Genomic DNA, 18,759 nt, shown 5'->3' on the forward strand with positions numbered 1-18,759 from the left:
TACCAGTGGCCCGGGCCGGTGGGCCCTTATAACGCCGGGAAACTTACTTTGCGCAACGAAGTTAGGCGTGTTCGACTGTACTACTCAATGCCAACTACGTCAACTGCTAGCCCGTCAGCCTAGGTGATTAGGTGCCTCGGCACCGAATGCCCGCCCCTCCCTTCCATCGGGGCTTCAGCCCTGCTGCTCGAAACCCTTCGAAAGCTCCGAGTTGCTCCTTGCGCAGTGCACACCCTACGGACGTCAGGTAAGGCGCCACCACCACACCTGTGCTGCGGACCAGGCGTGCGGCCCTGATCAATGCGCTGCGTTCCTGGGGCGTCACCATCACCACGACGTTCCACACCTCCCGCCCTGCCGATTGCCACGCACGGACATAGCGCCCGCTCACCGACGTCCCACTCGTGCTAGCAACCGCCTCTAGGTTCCCGGACGCCCGGATGCGCTCTAGCAGCTCGCCGCTGACAGACTTCAGCAGGATCTTGCTCTCGTCCACAGCGGCCGCATCCCCCACGCGGGCGAGGGAGCGTTTGACGGCTTCCAGCGCAGCCCGTTGCTCCTCCACCTGTACCCGCAGCACTGCGAGGTCGTTAGCGGAGTGCTGTCGAAATGCGAACGCGAATGTGCGCGACACGAAGAGAAGTTGTAGTCGCTAGCACGCATAGAAGGCCGGTTAGCAGGAGGCGGTCACAGCAGACATGTTACCTCATCCAGACGGTAAACGCCACGGGCAATAGAGGAGCGCCGCCGACCCATCACTGATATAACCAGGTTGCGATGGCTAGGCTGTCGGACGGCTGGCGGGCTGGCGCGGAGCGGAGCTGCGGGGCGCGCGGCATCCGAAACCAACCTGGAAAACACCAGCGTTGGGCCGCCGCTCCGCCGCGGGTGCGGCGGTCTGTGCCTCGTTGGCCGAGGCGTGTGGCACCGATGCCTGCCTTGGGGCGCTAAATACAAGTTCTGCGACCTGTAGCTCGAACTGCTCCAGCGCACGCTCGAACTCCTGAGAACAAATTGAGGATGCTGGGAGTGTGTCAGTGTTTGCCAGTGCGTCCACGATCAGGCTGGTCGAGAACTGAAGCCGAAGTTTGATGCTCCGTAACCAGTCGGCAGCGCGCTTGGATGTGGGCTGCTCGCTCGAGTCGACGGTGCCGATGCTCATCGGGCTGCAAGTAGCGTGCTGTCCGGAGGCCTGCCTGTCTCCACTGCTGCTGGAACTGCTGTGAGTGTCCAGCCGACGCTCGGGTCCGCTGCTCGCCATCTCCGGCGAGTGTCCTGAGTGCGATAGAGACGATTGAGGCGATTCCTGGGACGCTCGCCACGCTGCCCTAGGTTGATCAGCGAGTTGGGTCGTAGTTTTGTTTACACGGTGACCGTGTTTGCCCATTTTGTGGCGGTTGTGTTGTGTTGTGTTGTAATGTGTAGCTTCCATTGGGCCTCTTTCCAGTGGGGACTTTAGCCATTTAGTGGCAAACATTTAGCGCTAAAGTCCCGCCACTGCGAACACCCCCACTTTAGTGGACATTTAGGGACTTTAGGCACATTTAGCCAGCCCCCGTTTAGTCGCTGCGATTTTCGTTCTTCGTTGTTTCGAGCGCTCTCGCAGTAAACCCTTTCATTTAGTCCCAATTTTGCAACTCGCTGTAAGATTAATTCCCTTGGAGCCGCGAACTCGGCTGAGCACCCTCCAAGCTCGCCCCCCAGCCGAGCACTGCCTGGCAGAATACTTCGGGTTGTTTACATCGTTCCGCCATAATAAATACGTACAGATGGATTAGATTAACACCCCAGAGTGCGTCCCGGGCTCTCCCAGCGCAGTTTTGCAACGTTTGTTCCGCCATCGCGCATGTGTATCGGGCCCGTCGGCCGAAATGAGCTGACCCGTCATCCCAACAGCATTATCCAGCATGAGAATATTGTGCTGAGCACTAAGAATCGGGTTTGAGCATGGACGCGCGTGTGCCAAGCGGAGCGCTAAAGTCGCTGGCTGTAAACATGAATGCTTTAGTGCAACATTTAGTGTCCGGTGGGACTTTAGTGAGCGACTAACCAAGGAGCCACTAAATCCACTGGAAAGAGGCCCATTCCCCGTCTCAGGGCAATTATGGGATGCCACCACAGGCCGTTCCATGACTTCCATCAAGACTGGATTATCAGTGCAATGAATACAGTCAGCCATTCCCCGTGGCCATCCCCCGGCACTCGTCCGTGCTACGGCCCGTTGACCGGAGCGCACGTGCTGGGCCAGGCCGCCAGGGGCGCTGGGCGCCCTGCTGTGCTCGGCGCCAGGGGCAGCTGTCGCAGGGCGACAAGTGTTCCCCGGTCACGGGGAAAGGGGCTGAGCCCCTCCACAGTCTGAGGCCGAACTACCTCATCGCCCGGACATAGCCGGGGTCGGTTTCCACAGGCACATACCAAACCAGGTGCCTAGCAATCGCGATGCCACAGCAGAGCCAACCGCAGCCAGACGCAGCACAGTTGTCAACAGCCGCACTACTTGTCATGCCGCTACGCATGCCCTGCCAGCCCCACCGCGGACCGCTACCGCCCCACCCGCCAGCCGGCTCCTCAGCCTGCGCGCTTGCGCCGCTTCTTGGGCGGCGCTGCGCTCTCCTCCTCCACATGGCCTTTCCCGCCCCCCCCGCTACCAAGATGCGCGCATGCACCCCCGCTGCTGCCGCTGCCGCTGCCGCTGCCGCTGCCGCCACCGCCGCCGCCGCCGCCGCCGCCGCCGCCCCCAGTCTGCAGCGATGCAGGTCGCTTGTGCCCCAGCAGCATCTCACCAGCAGGGCGAAAAGTGGCAGTCGTTCGGTGGTTTGGCCTTTCGGGCCGCTGGTCGCTGACGACCCTGCTTGAAGCCCATCGGCCCGAAGGACTTGACCCACCCCCACCACGCAGGCTGCGTTACGCCCCACACGTTCGGGTCCCCTCTTCTGCCGTGCCGCGCCCTGTCCTTGCCCCTGCTTGTCACACTGTCGCCCAGCCACTGCCTTGCTGCACGCTGCTCACATTGCGTTGGTTGTCGTCGTCAGCGCTCGTACGTGGACGCCAGTCGCTGGATTGCAGGTGGTCTGCAACCCTGCGTCGCGCACTGTGTGGCATCGCACATTGTCTGCGTGGTGCTATCGCCTGGCCGGGCGCCGGGAGCGTGAGGATTGCGCGTCAGCAAACTCTATGAGCCAGCCAGCGCGACCATCGGTGTAGAAACCGCGAACTCTGCGACTCTTGCTCTGACACGCCTTGTGGGGTCTGTGGGCCGGGATTGTAGCCATCACACTCGGGACTATGCTTCTCATCACCCTCTGCTCTTGCTTGTGCTAGGAATGCAGTGACAAGGCGCCGCAAAGATGGCATCAGCGCACCGGCGCGCAGGACTCGCTGCATAACCTGGCTGGCAGAGGTCGTGGACAGGCCTAAGTGCGCTGTGCGCCAGCGGCTGCGTCTGTGGCGCTTATGCTCCTGCTGGGCATGCTTGGACCGTATTATGAAGGAGACAGGACCGTACGAGGTGCACAGCCAATCCAAGTTAGTAGCGAGTCCAACTTGGTCCTACGTCTCCGGGCACGCGATGCCCGCCCCTCCTTTCGATCGAGGTCGAAGCCCCTGCCCTCAAAGCTCTTCAAACGCCTTCTGATCCCGGTTGGGTGTGCCGCAAGTAAGGAGGTATGGCACCTCCACTGCACCCGCCGTTCGGACCAGTGCTGCCGCCCAAATCCGAGCGCTGCGCTCCGGCTGGGTGCCTGGGTGAGCTCCGCTCGTCCCAGCTAGCCCATCCAGGTTCCCCTTCTCCGTTTTGCCAGGGGAGGCGGGGGGTGCGGTCCCTGGGGTTCGCGGTCCTTGCGCCATCCACGACATCAATCTCAGTGCGGGGGCGTAGTCAGCCCCGCCAACAATGTCAATGTGAAGAGCTTCGCCCGTTTACTGGCAGGGCCGGAGGGGTGGGGTGGGGTGGGCAGGACCCGGCAGGGGGCATTGGATAGGTGGGATTGGTCGCCCTGCATGGGCCATCCAGCGAGTGTTCGTCCCCCCGCCTTGCCCTGACCTGTGTGTCTTCGCACGTTCATACACATAATCTGTCTGCACAAACTCCTTCAACTCCTTAACAATAGAGGCCGGCTTCAACACACCGTCGCGAGGGACCGGAGTTGCGCTCGACATGCACCGGAGTGGCTCGGCGTGTGGACTGCTGGCAATATGGCCTCGGCTGGTCGCTTTGGACAACGGGTGGGTCGAGCTAGACGTGCAGACGCGCCTGGAAGCTTAAGAATGGGCCGGCGCTGGGGGCACGCGCTTGGCACACGCCAGGGTCACCTTCACGGAGTCAGCTCAGCCCTGGCCCTACAAATAATGGGTTTGGCGTTCTATTGTTTTGTATTGTCGGCGGAATTCGGCTTTTGGTCGACTCTCGCGGGGACAATGTCCCAATTTGGCCTTCGTTGCGCCCTAGATGTTGTGCATATGAAGAGCTTATCATATACATTATTTTGAATGTGCAGGTGACCCGTCATGGAGATGTTCCAGGATTGACAGCCGTTGGACAGCCTGACTGGCGGACCCACCGCACCCGGGGCCACGCCGGAATGCACTTGATGGCTGCGGGTGAGTCACTGCGGGTGAGTCATGTTCTGTATGCCGGTACTGTGCGGCGCGGCATTTTACCATGCCACGCCACGCCACAGACCGTAGCCCAGCGCAGTAGAGGTCTCGCGTGTCTGGACTCTCACCCACCCCCTAAGGTTGTCTGCCACTGCGAATTTCTGGGCGATACTTCACATACTTTCTGTACGCTGTATGCCTACCGCTGACAGGAGTATTCCTGCTGGTTGCTGAGCTCCGCTGCGGATGCCTTTGGCCCCTGTGCTGTGGGCCATAGTGGCATGTGTTCAGCAGAATCAAGGTGAGCGTGACCCCGTGACGCTATGGTCTGAATGCGGCATGCCCTGCAGGGTTGGGTGGCGGCAAGAGAGAGGAGTGTGTGTGTGTTGGTGTGCGGGCGGGGTCGGGGGCGGTGGCTCCAAGGGCACCTTGGGGGTGGTGCTGGACATAACTACCCAGGTTCGCGGTCCTTCAGCCACGCTGCCCCATCCAGTATTCTAGGCTTTGTTTTCTACCATTATGGTGGGCAAGGAGGGTTCAGCAGGGCCTGTGGGAGGGACTGCGCGAGGGCTTCTAGTTTGTCAGGGCCGGTGGGACTTCGTCGCGGGCCCTCCCGCTATCGTTAGCTTGGTTCTCGGTGGCCTCTTGTCCTGTCTCAACAAAGATTCCTGGCTTTACGAAAAGCGCTGAAGGGCTGAACACCTGCACCTGGCCATGATGTGCATCTCGCTGTGTAGCGGCTGCTGGGCTCTATTGAGTGATGCGCACGCGATTTCTATTACGTAGTAGGCGTTACGAAGCGTACCGGCGCAGGAATCCGGCCAGAAACCCGGGGCGTGCCCACCCGATAAAGGGGCCCGATGCTTGATTTCGCCATACTCGCAACAGACATTACATATTACATACCGCTATCAGCTCTTAGCGTTGATCAGCGCTAACTTTGGTGCACCGCCGACCGCATCGGCCGAAGTCTCTTCGTTTCTCGCTCGCCTTCCTGCTCGCGCAGTTGTCTCAAGCAGTCATGCCTGAGGCGCCAGTTGCTCTGGACGTGGCGGGGCAGCCTCAGGCGCAGGTGCCAGAAAGCGGCGCTGCTCAACAGCAAGCCCACGCACCAGCCCAAATGCCGGACATCGAGGCGGCAGTCGTGGGCGCAGACGTCGTAGTGAAGGAGGACAGCAGTGCAGACGAGGACGAGCACGTTCACTATGCTCATCGCGCTCCCTGGCTACGCGCCTTCGTGCTGGGCGCCAACGACGGCCTGGTGAGCGTGCCGGACACGCCGTTCGCTTGCGGCGCCTTCCTGCCCTCCTGCGCTTCCTGTCCTGCCCTTCGGTCCATAGCTTTCTCACCTTCTTGTGCTGACCACTCAAACCGCTTGCAATATCTGATCACTCCTCTTGACTCGTTTGCGCCCCCCGGCAGGTGAGCGTGGCCGCGCTGATGCTGGGTGTGGGCGGCGGCAGCGACGACCTGTCGGCTATGCGCCTGGCCGGCATTGCGTCCTGGGTGGCGGGTGCCCTGTCCATGGCTCTTGGAGAGTACGTGTCCGTGGCGTCGCAGCTCGACACGGAGGAGGCGGACATTGAGAAGGAGCGGCAGCAGCAGCTGAAGGGCCCCGCGGCGCGGGCGCACGAGCTCCAGGAGCTGACAGAGATCTACATCGGCCGCGGCCTCACGCCCGAGCTGGCGCGGCAGGTGGCGGAGCAGCTCACGGAGAAAGACGTCATCCGCGCACAGTGAGTACCGGTGCTTTGGTCCGGCGCCACAGCAGCGGATTGTCAGCCGGCGTGTGCTTGTCCGTTACCGCTTCGGTAGTTCCGCTGTGACTGTATGCGCCGTTTGCTGACGCTCGCACTGCGCTTGTTCCTCAATCGTGCAGCGCGCGTGACGAGCTGGGCATCGACATGGACGCCATGGCGAACCCGCTGCAGGTGCGTGTTTGTGGGCGGCTGTTTTGTAGCAACGGATGCATGCATGCCCTGCTCTGGGCATGGATGATGACACCTTGGCTGGAACCACGGGACTAGAATGGACACTGCCATGTGAAACATGCACTGAACTGTGCACGCCTCTCCACTCCCCTGGCTCAGGCGGCGGTGGTCTCCTGCATTGCCTTCACGGCTGGCGCCCTGATCCCGCTCCTTGCGGGCTCATTCATCCACGACCCAACCGGGCGGCTTGTGGCGGTGGCGCTGGTGGCTGTCCTGGGCCTGGCCGTGTTTGGGCTAACCGGGTCACTGCTGGGTGGAGCCAAGTGGTTCATCGGCGCTTCTCGCGTCGTGATCGGTGGATGCCTAGCCATGGGTGTGACGTTTGGAGTGGGCCGGGCGCTGGGCGCGAAGGTGACATGATCAACCTGTAGGGACGCGGCACGGCACCGGGTATGCTCGACGGTTGTGGAGCTGTATGGACGCTTCGTGGCGCTGTGTGTGTGAGCACTGTTGAGTTTTTGGGTGCATGGTTCAGGGTAGGTCATTGAGCGAGGCCGCTTGTGGCGGGCAAACACATGATTATTCACGCTGCGTAGCATTTCCGTAGTGTACATGCCTTCTCGCCACCTTCTTGTACGTGCCGGAGTCACGGCGCACACCAGACGCAATGTGTCATAACACACAAGAGACGCAATGTACGTTGACGGAGTGCATGCATAAGCAAAGGTCATGCCGGGATAAGGACGTGTTATTTATTGAATGTGCGCGAAGCGGGGAGTGACATTGGAGTACACAGGGTATGTGTGCAACGACACTTGTACGAGAGGGAAGGATGAAACTCGCATGGAGGAGTGGTGTAGAAGCGCAGGATGGACTCAGGTGACCAGTCCGCAGCAGTCTGCTTGCATGGCGACCGTGCGTGTGTTATGCCGGTCCAGCCCTTTCAGGTACATGCCGTGCAGTTGTACGTCCCGTAACAGCATTTGCCCAGCGGTGGTCCTCTTGTCCCAATGGGAATTTGGCGACGGATGAGAGCCTCACAGATGCCCTCCGTCGACCGGACCGGGCGAGTCTGCTTGCGAGGATGGTGTAAAGAGCATGCCCTTCTGGAACTATGATCCTCACACATGGGCTATTGGGCTGTGATGGCATTCGCGCAGCCTCCCCAGGCATTACAGAAGTGGGCAGACGGGCACGTAGCACGATTGCAGCTGGAACACTGTCAAATGCTTGCCAATGTGTGCAGGCGGCATAGTAAACACAAGCATGCAAGCCCAGCCCAGGGAAACGGGAAGCCGCCATCAGAGGCTTGGAGCTTGGCTTGGAGTCACTGCCTGCGCGGCACTTGCGCCTGAGCACCGCGGCGGCGGCAGCGGCGCACTGCGCACGGAAGTGCACGATCACGCCGGCATGCACCATAAGGCAAAGAGGCACCCAGGCACGCCGTATTGAAGGCGATTACGGTAGTCACACTCCCGCCCGGCCACTGCTTGCATGCACTCTGCTTGCATATTCTCTGCGCACGCTCTGCGGTCGCTTGCTAGGACCACAATATGCTGGGCGCCAGGCGTCTGCACGCAGCGCCACCCCTTGCCCCCCGCTGTACGCCTGTACTACAAACTTTTCGGCTAGAACCCTGTGTCAGATTCGCAGCTCGGCTGTACGGCCACTGTCGTACTAGCCTCACCGGGGGCGGATAGGGGGCTTATCCCCTGCTTGACCTGGCGGGGCTTCCCCGACGCCAACCAGGTCTCCCCTGACTCCCCCACGCTGGTAACGTGAGAGGGCGATATGAGCTCGTTTTAGGTCGAATTGGGTTCTGGTGATCCAGCGTGCACGTGTGTGCCTTACACACAAGCAAGCCTTGGATCCGTCAGGACCCCAAGACCCACAAGGCCTGTCCACGGCGGTCCAATACGTGTCTGTCGCCAACGCCGTCAACAGGGCTCCCCTGGCCGTCAACGTGTTCGCCTAACACCCCAAAAGCATGCACACTCAGTAGTAAACAACCTCCAGGTGCGGCTTGGCGCGAGTTAACCTTCTTGAAACACCAGGTAACAAACATATCTGGGAAAAGCAAGCACACGCTCCTACACTTGAACACCTGTACCACCACCACTCAACCAGGACCTCGGCTTTGCATTCTTTCAGCCCACACACTACTTGCAACGGCTGCTTCGTCCGCCTGCCCGCGCTGAGCTGGCGTTAAGGCGACCTCCAAATCTACATGACGTCCTCACTCCCTTGCACGGTTGCGATGCACTCATCGCGCTTTCTTCTGCACAGGCTGGGGGCGCCTTTCTTTAGGCACTGCCCCATCACCAAAAGAATGTACGTTCCGGCCCCCTTCTCGCACGTGCAGTGCTTGCAGGCAGACGCCACCCTGACAAGAAAACCAGTCCTCACTCACAACACACCAGGAAGCATGGGCTCTTCGTGTCTTCGTCCCGATCCAACTTCAAGAGGCCATGGAGAGCCGGATATGTCGGCGGTGCAACCTGGGTCCCTTGCATGCTTGCAGTCGCAGCTACCAGGTGTGGTAGGTCTCCCTTATGTCGTCTGCTGCAGCATACATCTGCGCAGTTGCCGTAATAGTATCGTTCGTTCATCTCCCGCTTCCGTTTTAAGCTTTCTCAACGTCGGCAGGCGCAAAGGCAAGTGCAGAGCAGACACAATCGTATAAAAGAAACAACTCTCGGGCACTGCAACACCCCACCAGCGCAAAGCACACTGGCGTAATAAGGTAGGCGGTATCCCCTTCCAAGAGCTGGCAGGAAAGAACCAAGGACCACCATCATGCACACAGCGTGCCATTCTCCTCGCGTACTCGCAGAGGCTGTGGAAAGCTGCGCGCCAACGTGGACCGCAAACACAGCCACTTATTATTCTCAACTTGTGACTCATCAGCGGGCCTACCTACCGCCGCGCTGCATGACGGAATGGAGAAACCACCAGCCTCTCCTCCGGCAGCGTCGGTGCTCATGGAGCATGTGGGGGTGCAGCGGTGTTCTCGAGTATGAGGCGCACTGATGCGCCGCGATCCATACAGGCGGTGTGATGCATTGAGTACGCTTCTTAGAGATGCAGATTGCGCAGTCTAGTCCAGCTCGAACGGGCGGCCTAATGCTGCCACAATGGCCTCCTCCTTGACCGTGTCCGCGGTAGCCAGCTACGGGTCTCTCTAGTTATGGCGCACCTAAGTTCACGCCGGCCCGCCAACGACACGACGCGTCACAAAGAACAACACCAAACAGACCTGCACATGCACCCAAACGCATGCATTCCCAGATACCGGCACACGCTGTGCAAGTAAGCGGGCCTCCGTATGATACTAACGGGCCCTGAGACACCGCACAACTCTTTGCAATGCTCGCATTGCGCTGAAGCAACTTCCTCCTGCCATACCATGCATGCAAAGGCACGACGACGATAGGTCGCGCGCCAACGGTCCTACGTAATAACAGCATAACTCCCTTGTCCCCATAGTTCCCGAGGCAGGCTGCAGGACTGGCCTAGCAAGGCACGCGCGGATGTGTGGGTCGGCACGCCAGCGTGACACGCCAGAGGTGTGTGTGTGTGAGCCCCACCTAGCAGGCGTACCCTCTCACAACACGACTGGCAAACAGCCGGACGCGCGTCATGCCATGTCCGCACACCAAAAACGTGACCAATTAGGGCCTGCCAGCAGCCGTGCCAGCCTGCGGCCCCCCATTGTGGCCCTTTACGCCTGCGCCTCCCGTGGCGGCAAGCGCGGGCGATGCTGCGGCGGAGCCACTCAGCGGCGCCGCCTGCACCGCGCTCATGCCGCCCAGGACGCCGCTCCCACCCGCAGCTCCGAACATCGCGTTGCCTGCAGACGCGGCCTGCTGGTGCGGGTGCTTCTGGTATTGCTGCTGGTGCTGGTGCACGTGCGGAAAGACCGTGGGCACTCCCAGCATTCCTGCGTTGGCCGAGTACGTCGGGAAGCCTGCCAGGCCCATGCCAAGGTTGCCGCCGCCGCTGCCACCACCAAGGCCGCTAGTGCCCGTGCCTCCGGCACCCATGCTCGCACCCGCGACGTGGCTGCCAGGCATTGGCGGCGAGACATGCAAGGGCAGGGCCGTCGCGGCGTTCAGCGGCAGGCCAAAGCCGCCGCCGGCGCCAACAAAACCGCCGGCGCCAATTGTGCCGATCGAGTTGTTGCTGCCGCCATTTCTGCCGCCGTCGTTCCCGCCGTAGGCGCCGCCGGCCTGCGCGTAGCCGTAGCTGTTCGTGGAGAACATCGCGCCCGCGCCGCCGGCCCCACCTGTGCCGCCCATAAGGCCTCCGCCTCCGCCTCCACCAAAGCCGCTGGTGGTGGTCATCCAGGCGCCGCCGCCCACGACGCCGCCGTTGGCACCGGTGTAGATGCTGGGGCCGAACAGCGGCGTGTACTGGCCCGAGCCCCCCATGCCGACCGGGCCGCCCCCGGCAAGCAGGCCTGCAGCGCTGCCGGGCGTAATTGCACTGCCGCCTCCAGGAGACATGGCGCCCGCAGGCGCCATGAGCCCACTGCCTCCGGCCCCGCTGGCGCCGAAGCTGCCGGGGCCGCCGCTGGCGCTCGCCGCGGCTACGAGCGCACTAGGTCCGAGGCCGGGCTGTGCGCCGTGGCTGGCGACCAGGCGCGACAGGCGCTGCTGCAGGCTCTGAGCCAGCTTGGACTGCAGCTGCACGATGCGGTCCAGGATCTGTGTGGGCGGGGTTGAGGTGTGGGCGGGTGGGTGGGTGGGCATTTGCGGGGAAGGTGGCTTTGTTCCGTTTGTTTGTGTTTAAAACACACACACACACACACACACACACACACACACACACACACACACACACACACACACACACGCACACACACACACACATGCCCGCACGCACGCACCTGGTCGAACGTGGGGCGCTGGTCGGGGTCGGCGCTGAGGCAGGCGAGCGTGAGGTTGGCAAAGGTTGGCGGCACGTGTGGCGGAAGGCGCGGGAAGACGTCGTCGCGCACGAAGCCCCGCTCCGGGCTGTGTGTGAAGGGCGGGCGGCCGGTGTACACCTCCCACGCGATCACGCCGAACGAATACACGTCTGAGGCCTTGGTCAGCGTGCCTGTGCGCCCGCGGCCGAGGGTGGGTCACGGGCAGGGGCACGGATAGTAAGCTGATCCGGCATCTACAATGCGTTTGTTTCTGGGGTCGGCGCCCAAGGCGCGTCGTTGGATAACTACAACCGTCCAGTCACAGGCCCACAGCCCCCAGTTGCAGCACGTACCCGTGGCCACGGTCTCGGGCGAGGTGTAGAAGGGCGTGCCGCGTAGCGCGTTGCTGATGTGGCGCTTGCCGGGAGCCAGCATGCCTGCGCGTACGACAGCACGGAATGGATTATACTTCGCACCTTGCGTCCAGACTGCAGGCCGCAAGCCCTGCAAGCCGCAGCGCCGGTAGGCAAAACGCAACCGCGACCTTGGCGCACGTGTGCTGCCAGCCCAACAATCGCCCACTTATGTACGGTATATCCGTACAGTGCCTGAGACTCACCGCACAGCCCGAAGTCGGCCACCTTGGCCACCAGCCCCACGCCCAGGTCTGCCCGCAGCTGGTTAGCCCCGGGCGGACCGCCGCCCGCCGCGCCGGCGTTGCTGCCGCCCGGCGTCGCGCAGCCGCTGTTGCAGCCGCCCGGGCCGTTGCCCAGTGCCGAGCCGCTGGTGGGCGCGCGCGGCAGCTGCCCCGCGCCGCTGCCGCCCCCGGCGCCGCCGGCAGCCCCGCCGCCGGCGCCTCCGGCTGCGGCTCCCATGGAGCGCAGCAGGATGTTGGTGGGGTTGAGGTCGCCGTGCACGATGGAGCGTGTGTGAATGTGCGCCATGCCGCGCGCAATGTCGGCCAGCACGCACAGCGTGAGCGCCAGGTTGGGCATGGTGGTGGCGTCGTGGAACAGCCGCCGGTCCAGCGCGCTGGCCAACGAGCCGGCATCGCAAAACTCCTGCGAGACGCGAAAAAGGAGGTGTTACTGAAGGGGCCGGTCAGATAGCACGTAATGGGCGCCTGGGGCACGGCGCGACGCTCGGGACAGGGGAGGAGACGAAGCGGAGGGTGGGGCTGTCTTGCTGTCGTCTTGCGCAACGGCTGGCCATCCTCCGGCCCACCACCCACCTGCACCAGATACAGCTTCCAGTCCGTGACGCCGCCGCCCGCCGCCATGGCGGCGCGGCTGGCGGCCTGCGCGTCCGCCACCTGCAGCCCGCCGCTGCACACCACCGCGGCGGACCGGATGGGCGTGATGTCGTAGTGGTAGGTGGCCACGACGTTGGGGTGCGTGACGCTGCAACTCACGGCCGCCTCCAGCACGGCGCGCTGCTGGCTCGCCACGCCCGCGCCCAGCGGCGGCGGCGCGGCGGCGGCGCCCGCCACTGGCGTGTTGTGCGGCGCGCCGCGGTGCTGCGTGCCCGGGTGGTGCATGTGCGAGACTGCGGCAGGCGGAATGCGGAAAGGAGGAGGCGCTCAGGTTAATAGGCAGCGGCAAGCAGCACTCCCACACGCAGCAAGCGCAGGTCACAAGGCATACGAGCAGCCTTCACGCTGTGGACCCTCCCAGCCAGGAAGGAACTCCGCATTCGCCCGGCTAGCAGCACACTCACTCGAAACATTGATGACGGGCAGGGTGCCGCTGCCGCCGTGCGCGCTGCCACCGTGCGCGCTGCCGCCGTGCGCGCTGCCGCCGCCGATGCCACCAAACGCCGTGCCGCCGGTGCTCGGGCTCAGGAAGCCGCAATGCACCGACTGGGACGAGGCCGCGCGCGAGCTGGGCGGCGCGCCGGCTCCAGTCACGCGGTGCAGTGGCACGCTGGCGCTGTTGCGGTCGCAGTGCCCGCCCGCCGCGAAGTGCGCCAGCGAGGCGTGTGTGGGCGTGCCGGTGCTGGCCGCGCGCGAGGGCGGCCGCTGCAGCTCCGCGCTGGCGCGGCGGCTGCCGCCTGCCCCGTAGCCGTGTTCGTGCCCCTGCTGGTGGTGTTCGTGGTGGTGTTCGCGGTGGTGGTGTTCGTGGTCCTCCGGCCCCAGCTCGGCGTCCTCCAGGTCCTCCTCCTCGATGACGGTGGTGGGCGCGGTGCCGGTGGTGACCACGTGCGGCTGCGTGTGGCTGCACAGCAACGTCGACTGGCTGCCCAGCCCCGGGGTGCCGGCGGGCGTGGTCACGTTGGCCTGACGGTCCTGGAACAGCACCGTCTTCACAGCCACGTCCAGGTTGCGCCACAGGCCTGCGCATGCGCGTGCATGTGACGGAGGATTGGGCGTGTCAGCATGCGCGTCAGGCTACGGCTCGGCCTCCGGTAAGGCGCTGGACCTTTGCTACAATGCTACAGCAAAAGAGAGGGCGTGGAGGCCCGCAGCCCGACTGCTCGCTTCCCGACCTCCTCGTCAGACAACACACAAACACATGCCGCAGCACCAGCGCTCTCACTCACCCTTGTACACGGTGCCGTACCCGCCTTGGCCGATGGGCTCCAGAATCACCAGCTGCTCCGCCGTGTGGCCCGCCAGCTCGCTGATCAGCCTAGCCACCTCGCTGGCCGGCTCCGCCGAGCTCATGCCCATGCCCGCTCCGGTGCCACCCGCCGACAGCGCCATGGCGGCCGCGGTGGCGGCGGACATCGGCCCGACATTACCCATGGGCGCAGAGTAGCCCGGCGAGCTGCCGTCGACGTCTATGAAGGGGCTGCTGGAGTGCAGCCCGCCGCCGCCGCCACCGCCGCCGCCAAACGTCTGCGTCGTCAGCTGCGTGCTGCTCATCATCGGGTCGCACAGCTCGCCGTTGCCGCCGCCGCAGGCGCCGCCGGAGGCCGCGCGCGCGCCGGCACCCGGGGCGGTGACGGTGGCGGCACCGCCCATGAGAAGTGCCGGGTGCGAAGATTCGCGGCGGTTGTTCCCGCCCAAGGGTTGGTGCGTGTGTCGGGTTTGCGTGTTTTGTACACGATAAGCGGACCGCGCCACGCGCCCGGCGCCGGCTGATGCGGCGCCGCCGGCGTGGTGGCGGCCGCTGCCGCCGCTGCTGCCTGGCCCCAGCATCCCACTGTCGGCCGGCGACATGAGCAGCGCGGGCTGCGGCACCGGCAGCAGCCCGGTCGCACTGCCGCCGCCGCCACTGGTGTCCGACGCGCGCTTTCCGGTTTTGACGGCCATGCCTGGGCTGCAGATCGCTCCAGTCGACTTGGGCGCTGCCGGCAGCTGCTCTGCGGCTGACGGCCGGCTGCCGCTGCCAAGGCCGCTGCTACTAGAGCGCGGTGTTGCACCGCCGACCATGACGCCAACAGAAGCATCGCCGCTGCCGCCGGCACTTGACCCGCCCAGGCCGGCGACCAACTGTCGGCTGCCGACGCGCACGCCGCCGCTGCCTGGCGTCGACGGAACGCCGATGCCACCGCTGCCGCCACCGCCGCCGCCTCTCCGGCGCGTGCGCAGCGGCGCCATGCCCGCCCGGCCGCCGCCGCCGATGCTACCGGTCGTGGCCGGCCCCTCTTGCGTCGGCGGGTCCAGCAGACCCGGCACCACGCCGCCCACGCCCGACTGCAGCGTGTCCGTCATGACGCTGCTCCCCGCCTCCAGCGACACAAAGCCGCTGCTGTGGTCGCTCGCCAAGGAGCGGGTTGTGGTGGGCAACTCCGACAAGCCCTCGTCGCAGGCATTGCTGGTGCGGCCGCCGGCGCTGGCTGCGGCCGCGGCCGTGGTGGAGCGGGCCGCGAAGCGCCCACGCGCGGCGCTCATGCTGCGAAGCATGCCCGGGGTGCTGCCGCTAGGGACGGAGCTGGCTCGCGAAGACGTCCTCGGCCCAGCCGCCGCACCGCTGCTGCGCCGCACCTCCGCCGCCGCCGCCCGTGCGGCGTCGTCGTCGTCGCCTTCGAGCTCGCCGCCCTCGCCCACCTCCGGAATGGAGCTGGGCGGACGCGTGGAGGTGTCTTCCCCACTTCGCTCCAACCCGGTGCTGCGTCACGCCCTCAAACACGACCGTGGTGTTGGGGCCCTCCAGTCGCAGCCCGTCCATCACGTTGCCCAGGTCAATGATGGCCGGGGTGCACGGCGGCGGGTCGCCGGTGGGAGTGGGCGTGGCGGCGCTGCCGCTGCAGCCGCGGCGCATGGGCGTGATGAGCACACTGCGCCGAATCACGCGCGGCCCGCCGCCGGGCGCGCGCAGCGCCGCCGCCGTGAGTGACAGGCTGCCGTTCACCAGCACCACCACCGGCAGCTGCGCGGCGTGGCCCGTGGTGGTGATGCTGCTAGCGTTGCTGCTGCCGCTGCTACTGCGGCCGCTACTGCGACCGGGCGGCGGACTGGCCAGGTAGTCCTGCGGCTGCAGCGGCGCCATCGCCTCCGCCAGCTCCGCCACGGTCGACGCGAAGTGCAGCGGCGGCGTGACGTGCGGGTAGGCGGACGCGCCCGGAGGCGGCGGCGCGTCCGCGGGATCGGACGGCACGCCCGGCGGCGCCACGCTGGTCAGCCGCACGCGCGTGTAGCTGGTGGCGGTGGTGCGCACGCGGCGGAAGAACACGGCGTCGCGCCCAAGCACGTCGCAGTCGCTCTGCCACACCAGGCTGCGCAAGAAGTCGGCGGCCCAGGTGAGCTCAGGCACCATGATGCCTACCATGACGCACCAGTAGGACACCTGTGCCACCTCGTACGCCGGCACCACCAGCACCACGTCCACGAACAGCCGCCCCGGCGCCTGCTGCGGCGTCGCGCCCGCGCCCGCGCCCGGCGCCTGCACCATGAACAAGGGCGTGGCGCCCGCCAGCACGCCGTCCATGACGCCCGGCGACCAGATGTTGGTGCGCAGCCGCGTCGGCACCAGCCGCCGCAGCGTCAGCCGTGCCGGCGGCTGCACAAACATCCATGCCGCCGTGTGGTTGGCGTCAATGAACAACAGCTCCGAGCTGGGCGCGCCGCCGGTGGCGTCGTCCATTGACTCAATGGTGGTGTCCGCGGTGATCACGCCCACGCGCGCGTCGGGTGCGTCAGGGTTGTAGGGCGCGGCAATGCCGGGCAGCGTGATGTTTTCCGCCAGGTGGATGGTTGCGGGCAGCGTGAGGCTGGAGGTGGCGGCCACAAAGGAGCTGAGCATGGCCGCGCCGTGCACCACCAGGTCACTGTTGGTGGGCAGGCTGGTGCCGGCGTCGCAGGTGAAGGTCACGTTCTCCATCACCAGCCCGCCCACCGCCAACGAGGGCACCACGAACGCCTGCGGCTGCGGCTGCGGGGTGCTGCTGTTCGCCAGCGGCTGCGGACGGACACAGGGCGGCGGGGAACGGAGGAGGCGGATGGGTGGTTCCGATCGCCCCACCAGCAGTCAGCCGCCCTGTGCACCTTGCATCGCAACCACCCGCCAGAGCGATGAAACCCCCGGGCCCCATGCTCCCCAGGCTCCCCCTCCCTCGCTAGCCACGCTATCCACGCCACTTCCAACCAGACCCTCCCCCCACCCTTCCCCACCCCACCCACCACCACCCACGCCGCTCCCGGCCCCACCTCCAGCGCCTCCCGCACGCTCTCGTCCAGCGCCGCGTAGTAGAAGCGCACTGTGGAGCACAGCGTCCGCACCACCACGTTCTGAAGCACCAGCCGGCTGCCCGGCCGCATGTGCAGCAGGCTGGGCTGCATGTTGCCATAGCCCACCGTGAACACCAGCGCGCGCGCCAGCGTTAGGTTGCGGATGGTCACCGTCACACCTGTCGGGCGTTTGTGCATGTTGGGCGGTGTTGGTGCCCGGTTTTAGGGTTTTGAGAGGCTAGAGACAAGTGGTTGCTCTGAGGATCTGCCAGGTGGCCCGACCGTGCCCTCTTCGCTGCCGATAGTGCCGTGCTTCAGCCGGTCACCCGCCGCCCGACAGCCCCTACACACAAACACACACGCGGTCGCCCCGCGCACTGGCCCAAACCCGGGCCCCCGGCCGGGTGGCCATACCACCGCAGGGTGCGCCATGCTGCCATTGCCCCCTCGCACCACCACCGCTTGTAAGATACCCGTCCCGTCCGGACCCGCGGGGGCCACCGCTGCTCGCACCTGGTTCGGCTGAGAACTGGTACAGGTCAAACTCGGTGTCCCAGACCGAGCATCCGTCCGGCGCGCCTTCAATGGCAATGGAGCGATTGATTGGGCTGCAAACGAAGTTTTCCTCCAGTCGGCTGCAGCCCGAGCCGAGGTGCCAGACCGAGGCCTCATCTGTTAGGCCCTGCAGCGCGGCTGTTACCGCGCTATCAACGGTGCTGCAGTTCTGATTGACAATTATGCCGGACTGCAGTTCATCGACGGCCGGCACTGCGACTGCGAGGCACAGCAGCGCAACGCAACCGAGCAGAAGCCGCGCGCCCGGGGCTTGACAAGGCCAAGCTCTGCGCAAGGCCATGCGTCGCCTCTCAAAGTGCACCGACCCTGTGGAAGTGCGCACGAATAAGCAGAGCCGAGGGCGTGGAGGAACTTGCTCCTGACAGACAGGAAGCTCCTCGAGCGCGCAACAATAGCACAAGAAATTAGCACACCAAAGCGAGTCATCCTCCGACAAACTTGGCCCCGGGAAAAGCCACCGCGAGTCAGAAGTGAGAGCAATGCTACTCTGGTGACGACTGGCCAGTGGCAACCCCTTACCGATGTTGAGGGCTTATATGCCCGGGTTAGCAGCAACCGAAGAGCCACATTTTGGCAGGCTCGCAGCTGCCCGCTGTCACCGCAAAGTCGCGGCGCTCCCTCTGGGCCCAGCGCCCACGCTGCCAGTCCAACTGCAGCAATTTGGTAGTACTACTATTAAGAAGCGACTTAACGTTGAAACGTCTCCAGTTTGATGAAGCGCGTGCGCCAAGGCTTTTACGCAACGTATGATAATCGACTAACCCGTTCGCCAGAAACACGCTTACATATGATGAAACAAACTACAGTGAAAGAGCATGCTGAGGAAACAGTGCAGTTGGGTAATGACTCTCATTAGCAAAGGGTCCAAAACCGCGCAGGATCTTCTGCGTCAACCCCGCGCATTCACCTGCCGTTCTTATCCCAGTGCACCAAGCACAATGAGGTGCATACTAAGGTGCAGGAAGACAGGGGACGTTATGGTTAAAATGTACACGGGGCCCCTCGGACTGCGCTGCGTAGCGGCTACGACCCCTGCCCTGTCTGCCGCGCTGCCTGGACCGCAGCCTGCATCAATATCTGCGTGTGTAAAAACACGTGTAGCGTTCGTTGAACAGAGCCTGTTAAACCAACTCCAA

At 64.4% G+C, this 18,759-nt stretch overlaps 3 protein-coding genes across 4 annotated transcripts; 1 reads left to right on the plus strand and 2 right to left on the minus strand.

Annotated features, from left to right (window-relative positions):
* Positions 1–1,725: 1,725 nt before the first annotated feature.
* On the minus strand, positions 1,726–3,247 carry CHLRE_02g099452v5 (uncharacterized protein). Its single transcript, XM_043059687.1, has one exon. The coding sequence runs from the start codon at positions 2,776–2,778 to the stop codon at positions 2,569–2,571; it is 210 nt and encodes a 69-aa protein (XP_042927321.1). The 5' UTR covers positions 2,779–3,247; the 3' UTR covers positions 1,726–2,568.
* An 814-nt stretch (positions 3,248–4,061) lies between these two features.
* Positions 4,062–8,353, plus strand: CHLRE_02g099500v5 (uncharacterized protein). 2 transcript variants are annotated; one of them, XM_001699970.2, is made up of 7 exons: positions 4,062–4,224; positions 4,497–4,613; positions 4,809–4,897; positions 5,603–5,857; positions 6,019–6,332; positions 6,476–6,527; positions 6,687–8,353. In XM_001699970.2, exons 4-7 carry the CDS (start codon positions 5,618–5,620, stop codon positions 6,945–6,947), a joined length of 867 nt encoding a protein of 288 aa, XP_001700022.2. In that variant the 5' UTR covers positions 4,062–4,224; positions 4,497–4,613; positions 4,809–4,897; positions 5,603–5,617; the 3' UTR covers positions 6,948–8,353. The 2 variants fall into 2 exon arrangements, with proteins under 2 accessions (XP_001700022.2, XP_042927322.1); XM_043059688.1 differs by having other exon boundaries at positions 4,497–4,599.
* Positions 8,354–8,362: 9 nt separating this feature from the next.
* CHLRE_02g099550v5 (uncharacterized protein) lies at positions 8,363–18,571 on the minus strand. The gene is made up of 11 exons (XM_043059689.1): positions 18,143–18,571; positions 17,561–17,929; positions 17,027–17,226; positions 15,538–16,778; positions 13,975–15,488; positions 13,153–13,767; positions 12,668–12,981; positions 12,056–12,497; positions 11,790–11,873; positions 11,416–11,627; positions 8,363–11,233 (listed from the first exon to the last, which is right to left on the minus strand). Exons 2-11 carry the CDS (start codon positions 17,901–17,903, stop codon positions 10,199–10,201), a joined length of 6,000 nt encoding a protein of 1,999 aa, XP_042927323.1. The 5' UTR covers positions 17,904–17,929; positions 18,143–18,571; the 3' UTR covers positions 8,363–10,198.
* Between the last annotated feature and the right edge of the window lie 188 nt (positions 18,572–18,759).

The sequence above is a fragment of the Chlamydomonas reinhardtii genome, chromosome 2 (assembly GCF_000002595.2).
Source record: "Chlamydomonas reinhardtii strain CC-503 cw92 mt+ chromosome 2, whole genome shotgun sequence".
In the NCBI taxonomy this organism is placed as follows: domain Eukaryota; kingdom Viridiplantae; phylum Chlorophyta; class Chlorophyceae; order Chlamydomonadales; family Chlamydomonadaceae; genus Chlamydomonas; species Chlamydomonas reinhardtii.

Coding starts and splice junctions, on each gene's coding strand:
- CHLRE_02g099452v5 (XM_043059687.1), bottom strand. CDS start 2,778: ATGCTGCTGGGGCACAAGCGACCTGCATCGCTGCAGACTGGGGGCGGC.
- CHLRE_02g099500v5 (XM_001699970.2), top strand. CDS start 5,618: ATGCCTGAGGCGCCAGTTGCTCTGGACGTGGCGGGGCAGCCTCAGGCG. Junction 5,858..6,018: donor TGGGCGCCAACGACGGCCTG/GTGAGCGTGCCG, acceptor GCCCCCCGGCAG/GTGAGCGTGGCCGCGCTGAT. Junction 6,333..6,475: donor AAAGACGTCATCCGCGCACA/GTGAGTACCGGT, acceptor TCAATCGTGCAG/CGCGCGTGACGAGCTGGGCA.
- CHLRE_02g099550v5 (XM_043059689.1), bottom strand. CDS start 17,903: ATGGCCTTGCGCAGAGCTTGGCCTTGTCAAGCCCCGGGCGCGCGGCTT. Junction 12,982..13,152: donor GCCCGTCATCAATGTTTCGA/GTGAGTGTGCTG, acceptor CGCCTGCCGCAG/TCTCGCACATGCACCACCCG. Junction 11,234..11,415: donor AGCGCCCCACGTTCGACCAG/GTGCGTGCGTGC, acceptor CCGCCCACACAG/ATCCTGGACCGCATCGTGCA.